At 51.3% G+C, this 12,831-nt stretch overlaps 1 protein-coding gene across 3 annotated transcripts in view; it reads right to left on the bottom strand.

Moving 5' to 3' along the window:
• Positions 1-295: 295 nt before the first annotated feature.
• BPIFB1 (BPI fold containing family B member 1) overlaps positions 296-12,831 on the bottom strand; it is a 23,131-nt gene continuing 10,595 nt past the window's right edge. Inside the window, exons 8-16 of one of the 3 annotated variants that reach the window (XM_028487017.2) lie at positions 10,941-11,004; positions 8,899-8,984; positions 7,710-7,889; positions 6,712-6,765; positions 6,063-6,221; positions 3,890-3,957; positions 2,926-2,971; positions 1,970-2,033; positions 296-1,027 (exon numbers count right to left, since the gene is read on the bottom strand). In XM_028487017.2, coding sequence (XP_028342818.1) covers positions 870-1,027; positions 1,970-2,033; positions 2,926-2,971; positions 3,890-3,957; positions 6,063-6,221; positions 6,712-6,765; positions 7,710-7,889; positions 8,899-8,984; positions 10,941-11,004 — 879 coding nt within the window. In that variant the 3' untranslated portion in view covers positions 296-869. Of the gene's footprint in view, positions 1,028-1,969; positions 2,034-2,925; positions 2,972-3,889; positions 3,958-4,004; positions 4,734-6,062; positions 6,222-6,711; positions 6,766-7,709; positions 7,890-8,898; positions 8,985-10,940; positions 11,005-12,831 lie in introns of those variants that run through there. The other 2 variants (XM_055083556.1, XM_055083555.1) reach the window with 2 other exon arrangements.

Genomic DNA, 12,831 nt, shown 5'->3' on the forward strand with positions numbered 1-12,831 from the left:
TTGGCAGTGAAAGCACGGAGTCCTAACCACTAGACTGCCAGGGAATTCCCTCAAATCTATCCATTTATTCATTCCTTTGACTAGATTTTAAAACATATTATATTGTAAGGCTATAAAAAGGATATCAGTGTGCTGCTAGTCCAAAACAAATGAATAGAGCAAAACAGGAAATTTGGAAAAAGCAGATCCAACGGGTGAAATGATACCTTTCTAACCCAAACTGCAAATGATGCTTTGCAACTTGATTAAAAAAAAAAAAAAAAAGAGGACAGTTGCTAAATGCCCCCTAATAAGAGATACATGAAATATACTAAGCTCCAGCCACCCAGTTGGATGGACACCTGTTGTGTCCATCCAACATGAATTAAATGCAGTATGTGTCTTATATAAACTGCTTATATTATAATTGAATCATTGTATGTAGTTCATTAGTGCATGGCCTGTATATTTAGACATCTGCTGGTTTTATGGGTGAGGAACCTGGGCTCAGAGAGGCCAAAGGATCTGCCTGAGGGCCCCTGGCTAGAGAGAGAGGCAGAGTTAGCATTTGAACTGGTCCTCTCGTCCCTGAGTCTAGACCCAGACTAGGTATCATGCACAGTATGCTGTCATAAGTCTCCATCAAAGCCAGCTGAAGCACGGACACAGTTTTTGAGGGTGGGCAGCTGAAAATGAGTCAAATGTCAACTTGCCTTTGAAGCCAGTTAACAGCCTCCTACCCTTCCCTCTGCCAGGTGGGATGACAGGTAAGATAGAAAAGGCTGGAGACTTATGACTCCAGGCTAGGACAGCCATCCTCCTCCGCTTACAGATGAGGACATGAGGCCCTGAGAGGAAAAGGGACTTGCCCAAGGTCCCCCATAAGTGACTTAGAAGGGCCAGGGTTGGAGAGCAGCACCCACCTCCCATCCCTGGGCTCTCCCTGCGACTGTATGTTTAACCCCACTCACCTCGGTTAGAGACCACGAAGCTGCCTCAAATCCCAAGGCCTTCACCATTGACACTGAGATCCCGGATCTTAATTTGCCTGAAATCACAAGGGTGGTCAGAGAATGGCGTGCCTGGGGTGGGATTGGGCACCGTGGGCAGGCTCATAGTTCCTAGACCTGGCACTCCCGACTCAGACTGCCCCTTTTGCCTCTCCCTGTTCTCCAGCCCTAGCGTCCCCCCAGCCTCATCTCCCTATTCTTTTTCTCCAGCCCCAGCTTCTGGCTGCTCCAAAAGGTACCCTCACACCCTCTTCTGCTCAGGAACCATCAGGGCCTCCCATCATCCACAGCACGTGCCTATACTTTGAGATTTCTTACTCTAATAAAACATGACAAAAGTCAGATGTTACCAATTCTCCCCATCTCCATGACCTGGGGCTCAACAAGAATAATTCCAACCTTTTCTCTTGGCTTCCTCCACTACTGACACAATAACAATGCCAACAACAGCAAAGGCTAAGAACGGTTGAACACTGACTGTGTCAGGCGCCCCCTCTCTGCCCCCATACAAACACCTTCTCCTTTATGCCTCTGAGGAAGGTGCTCTTATTTTCCCATTTTACAGATGGAGAAACTGAGGCTCAGGATGATAAGGCAGCTTGTCCAAGGCCAGGCAGCCAGCAAGAAGGGGAATCAGCACTTGAGCCAGGGTCTATCGGAGGCACATGGGGTGTGCTCTAGTTGTCTGTTTCCACCTCTGTCTCTCTTGCTGTTGTCAGCCCTGTGAGCCTGGGGCATTGCCATGCATGCCTAGGCTCTGGCATGAGTGAAGAAATTGGGCTGGAATGCTGGGGATGGGAAAGCTCATTTCCAGGTGGATGACCTGGAAGGCTTCCTGGAAGAGGCAGAATTAGAACTAGGCTCTGAGGATAGGTGGAAAATAAATGAAAGGGGCCCCAAATGGAGACACAGGCAGGAGAAGTAAAGCACCTGCCCTCAACGCCCTGGGGACCAGGGGGATGGACAGCAAAGGGACGCACCGTTCTCGTTTGGCAGCAGGACGGAGGCAAGGATCTTGGTGGTGATGTCTTTCAGAAGTTCAGGCTGTGAAAGAGAAGGGCCCCCATCACCCTGGCTGAGAATCTGAAGTCCTCCCAGCCATTCCTAGGATGGGCACAGTCCCGCCCTCTGGCAAGGGCAGCTGGTGGAGATGCTGAATCTCAGGTTCCTGACTGGTCAGAACTGCAAGGGCTCCACGGACAAGACAGACTGCAGGGGGAGGGGTGGGGCACAAACTAGGTGGCCCTAGATCCAGCAGATAGGGGACTGGGGTACATTTGTGGGATGCATCCCTCGCCCCCAATCTCAAGGGCTCCACCGCTCTGTTTCAGCAGAATTCTCCAAGGGAATTTCACCCTGTTTCCTGAGTTTTTGACTTCTCAAGGGAAGCCAGAAGTCCTGATTTTCATGTGGAAACCTCCCCATTAAAAAATATTTGTCAAAAAAAATTAAAAGACAAAACAAAAGGGTAGAAAAATTTGCCCCTCCCCAAAGCAAAGAAACAAATACCCCAAGACAGCAGAAGACAGGATTCAGCCAATATGAGATCTCTGATTCAGTCTGACTCAGGGAAACTGAGGACTGGGGGGAAGGGGCTGCCCAGGGTCACCGCTGAGATGAGTCTATATGAGCAAAATGAGATGTGAATAAAGGAGGTTTGTTTTCTGATTTAGGGTCAGAACTTTACAGAAGGAAAGTCCGTGTGTATCTGTGTGTTTGTGTGTATTCTCAGCAGTGTCTGGCATACAGTAGGTGCTCAGTAAACACCTGAACCAGGAGGTTGGGCTTTGAGGCCAAGATCGGGGAGGCTGGCCAGCTCACCATGGGGCTGCCCGTGGGGACCTTATTCAAAGCAAATCCTGGGCAATGTCTGCTTCTGAGATGGACCATCCTCGGCAATCCCCTGCATCCCCAGGGAGAATCTGTTCATACTCACATTGAACAGGCCAATGGCTGAGTTCAACAGGTGAATCCGATCAGAGCTGCAACAGAAGATGCCCATGAGTCTGGTCCCTTGGAGTCCCAGTCATTCATTCATCAACTGTTTACTGAGCACCTATTATGTACCAGACACAGTGCAGGCTCTGGATGTACAGCAGTGACCCAAATAAAATCCTTGCTTCAAGGAACTTATATTGTAATGCATGGGGGAAGCGGGGGGAGATAGCAAACAAATAGTTGCCCAAAGAGCAGGCAGAAAGATCACCCCCAGGAGTGAGGACCATGGTGGACTGAGGAGCTCTTTCTCCTTCCAAAGGGGGTACCTGATTCCTAGCTCCACTGTTTGTTGCCATGTAGGAATGCAGGCCATGGCGGCCAGATATTCTGATTTGTATATGTTGGCGACTAATTTATATTTAAAAACCTAACCCTATGTGGGCTGATGAAAACACATCCATGGGCTTGATTTGTCCCAGGAGGCTCCAGTTTGCAACCCCTGAACTCCCTCTGGGGCAGCAGGAGGGTGGTGGGATGAGGGGAGGACAGGCAGGGGTGTAGGTGGCAGCGGGAGTGCTGCTGGGTGAGCGCTGCTGGGCTGGGCCCCATGCTGGGCCCCATGGGGGCTCAGCATCTGGGCATGACTGTCACTGCCACTTTCTTGCTGTCCAAAACGGGCTGCCCCAGGCCGAGGGGATGGTGCTGGGCGGCCTCTTCCCGCGTGGCCAGGGTCAGCCTGCCCCGTGACTGCTGCAAGGCCATGTCCCTCTCTGCTTTCTCTCACACTCAGTCCTTGACAGTGGGACAGTCCCGGCAAGGCAGCCTTTCTGCCTGTCCTGAAGCAGCCTTCACTCACACTGTCACCCCAGAGGCTCAAAACACTGGGTGTTTAAAGAAACCAGTGGTCACCAGACAGGACTCATTTTCATCACCAGAATCTTCACAGTGGTTTTCATGTTTACCTGATTTGGTTAAAGTTGATCATAAGTAGGTCACCTCTGGTGTAAAACTGAGCTTCTGAGGTGGCTTCCTGCAACAAGAGAGACCCAGGCCCCATTTATTTAGAAGATGTGTCAGGTGTAGAGTGTGGGGTTCTGTAAGGAGGCTTTGGGGCCAAGCTGACACGGTCTGAATCTCAGCTGTTGGCTGTGACCTTGGGAAAGGGTCTGACCTCTGTGGGCCTCAAATTCCTTCTCTATTGGGCTGGTACCTGTACCCACGCCCCATTGAAGAGACTGCACAGAGGATTACTGATCATGACAACGATGACAGTAGCCAACACACACGGAGCCCTCACTGTGTGTCAGGCGGTGTTTTAAGAGCTTTATCTGATCATCTCCTTTGATCCTCACGACTTGTGAAGTGAGTCCTATTATTACCCCATTGTAGAGGTGAGGAAACTGAGGGGCAGACAGGATGGTAAATGTTAACCGGTTATTATTATTGGAAAGGTCAGAAACTAAGCCAGGCCTCAAATGCAGGTGCCGAAGATATCCATCATCTTGACCCATGGGCTGGGGTGAGCCCAAGTGCCAGGCTCCAGCTCCAGGGCAGCTGCACCCAGAGAACAAACTTCTCCTGCAGGCCTGGGCTTGGTGACCTTTTGAAAAGTGCCTGCCATTGGCCATGGAGGGGAAGTCCCCAGGGAGTGAGGCTGGCCAGGGGCAGTCCACTTCCCCTGCTGGTTGGGGGGCTCAGAGTACCCTCCCACACAGGAAGCCAGGGCACCGTGCATCCCGTAGTTGTGTGAATGGTGCCCGCTGACGTGGCGTGTGGACAGCCTGCACAGGACATGCAGCGACCCTCCTGTAAGGAGAGTGTAATGTTAGCCTCCAACAACCAGGTGATGTCCGGATTCCTCGGCCTCACTTATCCAGGGCCCAACCATGAACCTTGCCTCGTCTCTTTCTTCTCCCTGTCCTCTGTAGCATGCAGCTGGTGGCCCACTCAGATCCTTTTTTTGGGGTGGGGCATCCCTTCTTCAGCTGCTGAATGCTGCTGCTAACAGTGCCCAGCCGTCCCCTTGTCTGGGGAACTGCCCTTTGCTGGAGCAAAGCGGCCTTGCTGGGAGGTTATGTTGTGCCTACTCTGGGGCCAGTTATGGCCAACAGCTGAAAGACAAGGGGGTACAAAAGACCAGCCTTCTTGTTTCAGCCTGGGCTCGACTCTGTGGTGCCACCATACTCCGCAGCTCTCTGTGGGGCGAAGCAGAAGCGAGCCTCCAGCTGAGACCACATCCTTGCTCAGTCCTTCTCCTGGGAGCTCTCCCCCAGTACATCACTTTTATAAGAGTCTTTGTCTCGGGCCTGTTTCTAAGGGCCCCATCTAAGATACCTTCCTACTGGGCTTGCCCTTTGATGACTCCCAGCCCCATACCTTTATGCACAGGGTCCCCCTATATAGAAGTTCTGAGATCTGACTTGCTGGGGTTACTGCGAAAATCAGTTAAGAACTTACTTGGAGATGATTTAGTTCTGTTCATACTTCAGAAGAGGAATTACCCCTTTCCCTCTCAAGCCTGTGGTTTGGATAGAGCCAAACCCAATCCCCCACTCCTGTGTGTTTGTGTGTGTGTGTCCCAGCTCAGAAAATTTACATATTTCATTTTTCTGGCCACACTGGTTGGTTCATGAGTGGGGACTTGACCCTAACTCAGCCAATGAGAGTCAGGTTTGGAAGTTTGCTGGAACTACTGGGAAAGAGAAGCTTTTCCATTGGAGTTGCCAAGCGGATAGGTTATAAGCCTGATGTAGCTTGGGGGCACTTCCATGAAGGGATAACCTGCCTGAAGATGAAGGTAGCATAAAGGAAAAACAAGGGAAGAGAGAAGAATGCAGATGACATTGCTTGAACACCTGGATCCAGCTATTCCTGAAGCCATCTTGACCTAGACTTTCAGTTATACGAGCTAATACGATTCATTTTGTGCATGTGAATTAAATTTCTGCCCAAAGATCCTGACTAATAAAGAGCTGGGCTCCCAAATCTCCTGATTCTTGGTTCAGAAGTCCCTTCCCCTATCCCTGTGAGATAAAAAGAGTGGTGGCAAGGTTTAGCAAAGCAAGAGGGGTGAATAGGAACAGTGGACGGGGGATCCCCCAGGTTGCTGCCAATGTCTCAGACAACTGAACTCACAATGCCCAGGGTGAAGAGGGGGCGGTAGGCTTCATTGGTGGCAAATACTTCCAGAATGATCAGTTGGGCCACCTTGGCATTGCCCTGGTCCACAAGGAGCTCTGTGGTCTCCTGAGTCAGGATCTTCACGATTTGTGTGGGCCCCAGCCGATTTGCTGCCTGAAAGGACATCAGACCCACATGTGACCTCCCAAGTGCCTCACCATGGCCTGCCGGCCCCATGCAGCCCCATGTGGTCTGGCCACTGTCAACCTTCCTGGACTCCCTGCTTCCTCAGACCTTGGAATAGACTGTTGCTCTCCCCATCTCACAGCCTTTGGTTTTGCTTCTCCCTATATCTGGAATACTTTTCCCTTCAGGGAAGCCCTTCCTAATCTCCCAGACTCTATCAGGTGCCCCAGTAGTGCTCTCATAACCCCTAGAATCTGTCCTTTGTCACCACACGTGTAACTGAATTATTATCTGTGTAATTATTTGATTCAGGTCAAACTGTCCTGTTAGACTGAAATATCCGTGAGGACTGGGACCAGTCTGTTACAGTCACCAGTGCTCGAAGGACAGAGCAGTTCCACACGTTCTTTACTCCCCAGAGGCCAGTAGACAGACCACAGCAAGCACCCTTCAGGCTGCAGATGGCAAATGGACCAACCTTTTCACTGATCACCTTGATGCTTGACTTCAGGCAGTGGGCCGTCTCAGGAAGCTAAGGAAGAGAGGAAGACAGAGCAGGTCCGCTGGCGGGGAGAGGGGAGACACAGTTCCAGCAGCCCCACTGCTGGGCTCCCCCAAACCCCAGAAAAGCTGGGAGGGCCTGGTGGTCCAGTGCACATGTCTGTCCCTGGTGGGAAACATCCCCTACGTCAGCGGCTGTGGAGAATGAAGTCCCCGCCGGCCTGGACTTTTATTGTGGGTTGGTGGTGCTCGTGGGTCTGTGGGCGGCTCCCTGTTCTCAGAGGACATAGAGAAGCAACCGAATTCTTACTATAGTCATGAATATGGTTGCTGGTGACCACTCCCCTTTTCTCGTCATCCCAGCCCCTCACTCTGACTTCTAATCCCCGAGAGCCTGGTGATCTGTTGTCTGTCAGCTGACCTGAAGTCCTGTCCCACTCCCCTAACTTTGGGCCAACCCTATCCCCTTCTGGGCCTCGGTTTCCCCATCGGTCACCCCGGTGAGGTTGCACACTCCAGTTGACTAGTGGTGGTTGTCTGCTGTGCTGGGTTGATCAGGATTCTGCGGCTGTGTCAGCATCCAGGGTCGACAGGAAGGAGGGCCCTGAGAGATTAGTGATGTCTGCCGTGGGTCCTGCAGTGGACGGCGGTGGTGCAATCACCATCCCTGGGCCAGTCAGAATCTAAAATGCCCTTTGGACAGGCCTGTTATTTGGTAGAGGAAGCAGGCGTTTCAGGTTCCAGGAGGGCAGAACTAGGACTGGCGCTGGATGTTACAGGGAGGTTTTCAGCTTTGGAGTTATATATCAGAGGCAGGGTCTGTTTGAGAAGGGAGTGAGCTCTCCATCACTGGAGGTATGTAAGCTGAGCCTGACAGGTGGTGCCTGCTTAGGGGTCCTTGTGTCCCCGTTGATTCAGGAAATCCCCATGATGCGGCAGAGGTGGCTTCACGCTCTGTCCCATGCTGAGGCTTACCACATAGTCCAACAAGACCATGAGTTCTTCTGGAGGGAGCAAGGCAGCTACTACAGCATTCACCACATCCTTCCTCATGGTGAGGCTGAAAGGGGTGTGGTATAGGGAGGGCAGATTCAGGGAATCCACACTGTCATTGAACAGCTTAGTCACCTTTCCTTCCGAGTCCACCAACTTGGCCTAAGGAGACACAGAGCAGAGAGTTGTCTGGGAACTTTAACTCCACGACGTATCCAGTGATAACCTAGAAGGAAATGACACCATTCAGCTTTTTTCCCTTTTTGCATTTGCTGCCAGGAAAATCAGCCTGGCATTCAGTGCTTTGCTGTAGATGATGACTTATCTCAGGTGCCTAGCAACATCTACTGCACTTGCACCCCTCTGGTAATCTCTGATTTTTAAAAAATCTAGATGTCTTATGTGGCATTTAGGTTTCAACTTCTCAGATACCTCACAAACCCTTTAGATGAAGAGAAAATTCAAGACTGCAACAGAATGGATGGAAATGTTTGATGCTGCTGTTTTCCAAGGATCCATGAAAACTGGTCTGAGATTCACGCTGCCTTGCTTGAACTGGTCCCTGAGGGCGTCCAGACCCAGTGTGGGTGGGCGGCTCCACCTTTTACAGAGAACCGATGGTTACTGGTTTCTTGCCAGGCCCCAAGCAGCCTCATTTCTTCCTCTCCTTGGTGACCATTGTTATTACATTTTACAGATCAGGAAATTGAGGCTTAGAGGGGTGAAGAAAGTTTCCCAAAGTCACACACCAGGGAGCTGTGGAGCTGGGAGAGAAACTTAGGTCTGTGTGATCCTCAATGATGTGTCTCCATCCTGGGCTGTTGTTCAAGGTCACCAGATATTTAAGGAATGGAAGGGGCTTGCCTGAGAGAAAGGCCAAGAGCCCCACACAGTCTGCACCCTGACTGGAAAAATCAGGGTTGGAGGAAATCAGGTCACTGGGGTCAATGTTCTGTGTGTGGCCTGTAGCTTCCAGCTGCTGATTTTTCTCCATCAGAATGGTTTACATGGGACATGTTCAGCCTGTTGAGATTCTTCTAAATCAGCCTGTGTGTCCTAACTGTGACTGGCGTTTTTCTCCCCTGAAACACACCCATGGTGTCTGACCCTTGGGGGGTCAGAGAAGGGCAGTGATATCCCCACTTTCTCCTGGAGGTCCCATGACACTCACCCCCAGGATGAGATGAACAACACTGTGTTCGATGGCAGGAGACATAAAGTCAAACTCCAGATGGTCAGAGTTGAGAGAAACAGGCACTGCTCAGGGAGAAGAAGAAAGTTCTGTGAGGGTGGAGGACAGTATTGGATGGGATGGTTTGGGGCTGCTTTTGGCTGGAGCAGCATTATTGCCTGAGGTGGAATAAGGGGAGGAGCAGGTGTAATGATGATGTTGATAAGGACCATGATAAAAATGATGATGATACTGACTGACATTTATTGAGCACATATCAAGCACCAGGTAATGTGTTAAACCTTTACATGTGTTAGCTCATGGAATCCTCACAATAACCTTAGGAGGTAGGTCCTACGATTACCCTCATTTTACAGATGGGGAAACCAAGGCTCACAAAAGTGAAGTGACTTGCTCAAGGGCGTACTGTGAAAGGATCTGAACCCAGTCGGTCCTATGCCAACGTCCTGGTTTGGAACAAAACTGACCTACTGCTTATACCCGTCTACCTCCCCCACCAGACTGATCTGCACCCCCCCACCCCCGCAGGGGGGCAGGGTCTGGGTCTGTGCTAGGGATTGCGTGCGTTTGCCTTGGGATTCCCCACTTGGCCGCCAGATGGCGGTGGCGTCTCATGTGCCCGGGCTGTTGGGCGGAAAATGGAGAGGACTAGGGAGGGTCGCAGAGGCGGGCGGGGAGCTGGTCGTTGGTCTGCCTACTCCTGGGGGAGGCCTCCTGCCCTGCCCCGGGGGAGCAGGGGAGCCGGACAGACTTGGGTTGGAGCCCCAGCAGCCTTGGCTAGCCTCTTCCCGCCTCTGAACCTCAGTTTCCTCATCTTAAAGTGGGGATAGAGTAGTATACCTGCCTCATAGGTTGTACAGGCCTGGTACCTAGTAAAGTTGCTTCAAATCTGAATTAAATCAGACTTGGAACTTGAAGAATTGGGTTAAAGCCTTCCCCTATCACTAATTTCCTCTGTGAACTTGGACAAGTGATTTCATTTCTGAGCCTCAGTTTCCTATCTGTGAAGTGGGGTAATGATCCACTCCATTTCATGGAGTTGTCTGAGGAGTCAGTAGGACAGTGTATATAAAATACTCAGCCCAGGGCTTCCCTGGTGGCGCAGTGGTTGAGAGTCCGCCTGCCGATGCAGGGGACGCGGGTTCGCGCCCCGGTCCGGGAAGATCCCACATGCCGCGGAGCGGCTGGGCCCGTGAGCCATGACCGCTGAGCCTGCGCGTCCGGAGCCTGTGCTCCGCAACGGGAGAGGCCACAGCAGTGAGAGGCCCACGTACCACACACACACAAAAATACTCAGCCCAAGGGCTTGGCCCAAAGCAGGTGCTCTATGGGTGCTGAATGCCTATTGATTCCATTCTCTTCTTTCCACCCCTCTCTGGTGGCTTTGAATGAACCTCTTCAGATCCCAAAAGAGTAGATGGTAGAATTTTCTTCTTCCCACCAATCCCCTCTCTGAGGGGTCCAAGAACTCAGAATTTCACTGTGAGTGATCTGAGGATACAATTTATTTCTTCCCTAGTAGCCCATAGTAGTCTCTGATCATCCATCCATCCATCCATCTATCCACCCATCCAGCACACATCTGTAAGCACCTCTCTGTGCCAGGCAGAGAGCCTGCTATGTATCTGGAACTTTCCCATAAACTTTTAATCCTCACTAACAATTCTGTGAGGTAGGGCTGCATAAACCCCATTTTATAGATGAGGTAACAGAATAAGGAGGTAGAGTTGGCTTTTTCAAAGCCATGGAACAAATCAGTGGCAGAACTGGGAATTGAACTTGCGTTTATCTGGGGCACCCACTGTCTCACATAGAACCTTGCACATGTGCTCATGAAGTCACAGTTGTGGTGATTTCCTGTCTGCTCATCCTGGGCAGGGATCAGATGATTCTTGTCTCACTTGCTCCTGGGCCAAGTTGCTGCTCAAGCCTGACGGGGGGAGGCCTGCCTTGGGCAGAGCCAGGGCCTGGAGGCCAGCTCAGCAGTCAAGGAAAAAGGTATGAGAGAGTGGCGCACCTACCCTTCGTCAGGTTCACGAGGTCCGCACGCATGTCCTCAAAGGCTGCCTTGATCACGGGGCACAGCTGCAACAGCACAAATGCAGGGCCTCCATCAGCCAGGGGCCAGCACATAGCCCCACAGTGACCCATGCCCAGCTCTCCTGGGCTGAGCCCCGTCCCTGTGCCCATGGCCAGCCAGGTTTTCACCCATGGGCTTGAGGACTCAGTGGTGCATCTACGTCCCCAGCCATCACCGCTGCTCAGAGCCCATCACAGCCTCTGGTGTCACTTGGCATCTTTTGCAATGGTTTGTCCCTTGCTCTGTGTCCAGGGTGTGCCTGGCCTGTCAGCTGTCCTCCCCTCAGACTCATCGTGTTCACAAGAGCCCACGTATCCATAGGAGGGAAATGGAGAATGCGTTCCTTCATTCACTTCTTGAGTCATCACTTGGTACTGACTTCCTTCCATGTGTCAGGTTAGAATACAGCCCAGCAAGACAGACCCAACCAGACTTGCGAACAATCTCTGTGGGTTTCTAGCTCCAACACATCTCTTTGCCCCCTGAGCTCTTCTCCCCTCAAAATTGCAGCAGTTCTCAGCAGGGGAGGATTTTGTCGCCCAAGAGACATTTGGAAATTTCTGAAGACATTTTCAGTTGTCACAGTTTAGGGGGAGTGTTACTGGCATCTAGTAGGTGGAGGCCAGAGATGCTACTAAACATCCCTCAATGCACAGGACGGCCGCCACAACAAAGAATTAGGGGGCCCAAATGTCCATAGTGACAACCCCTGGCCTGAGCTGTTCTTCTTGGGGAGGAAGTTAAACAATTCACTTACTTGACCATGGAGCCCAAAGGCCTTGTTCTCTGCTCTAGGCAGCCTGTTTTCCAGGGCAGTGCTCTGAGGTTTTGTCATTTTGTCTTAGGTACAATTTCCCCAGTGAAGAACCTTCTGGTTGACCACCCATTGCTACTCTCGAGAAATGACAATGCAGTTTGACGAATGTTCATTTTTCCTATGAAAGACCTGTTCCCTGCTCCAGTTTCTTTGCCAACCCTGAACCCAGGGAGGATGGAGGAGTTGAGCTCAGGGACTCCCAGCATTCACTGCCTGTTCCTCATGGGAAGGGTGTCGCTGGCACCCTCTGCGTCTTCTCCCACAATTCCCCTTCCTTCACTTCCACCCCTGGGTCTCAACCCTGGCTACATATTAGAATCCTCCTCTGGGGCAGCTAGAATCCTCTGGGATACCAGGGCCCCACCAGGCCAACTAAATCTGAATCTCTCAGGTCGAGCCCTGATATCAGTATTTTAAAAAGCCTTCCCAAGAGGTTCTGATGTGCAGTTGGGATTGGGACCCACATATTTACACTGAAAGGGCATCAGCATTTTCTAGATGGGCTCCTGCCAGATTTAAACATGCTGTGCCTTTTCCCCTTCATGCCAAGTAAAATATTCACAGCACTGTAGTTTCAAATCCAGTGATTCATGGTGGGAAACCATGATGATTAATGAAATGCCAGTTTTCTCAAATGATTCAAATTGTATTTGGCTTTTCACCCTTAAAAACAGATATCATGCAAGAACATTTTATAATCCCAAGTTCTTGCCATCTTTTCTAGTGGAAGACACATTTTTAGCTATTAAAGTATAATGCCAGTTAAAATATGATTTTGCTGGAGGCTGGGAAGAAATTTCCAGCTGGGCTCTACTTTAAGAAACTGCCCAAGGGCTTCCCTGGTGGTGCAGTGGTTGACAGTCTGCCTGCCGACGCAGGGGACATGGGTTCGTGCCCCAGTCCGGGAAGATCCCACATGCCGCAGAGCGGCTGGGCCCGTGAGCCATGGCCGCTGAGCCTGCGCGTCCGGAGCCTGTGCTCCGCAACGGGAGAGGCCACAACAGTGAGAGGCCCG

The sequence above is a fragment of the Physeter macrocephalus genome, unplaced genomic scaffold, assembly GCF_002837175.3.
Source record: "Physeter macrocephalus isolate SW-GA unplaced genomic scaffold, ASM283717v5 random_1045, whole genome shotgun sequence".
In the NCBI taxonomy this organism is placed as follows: Eukaryota; Metazoa; Chordata; class Mammalia; order Artiodactyla; family Physeteridae; genus Physeter; species Physeter macrocephalus.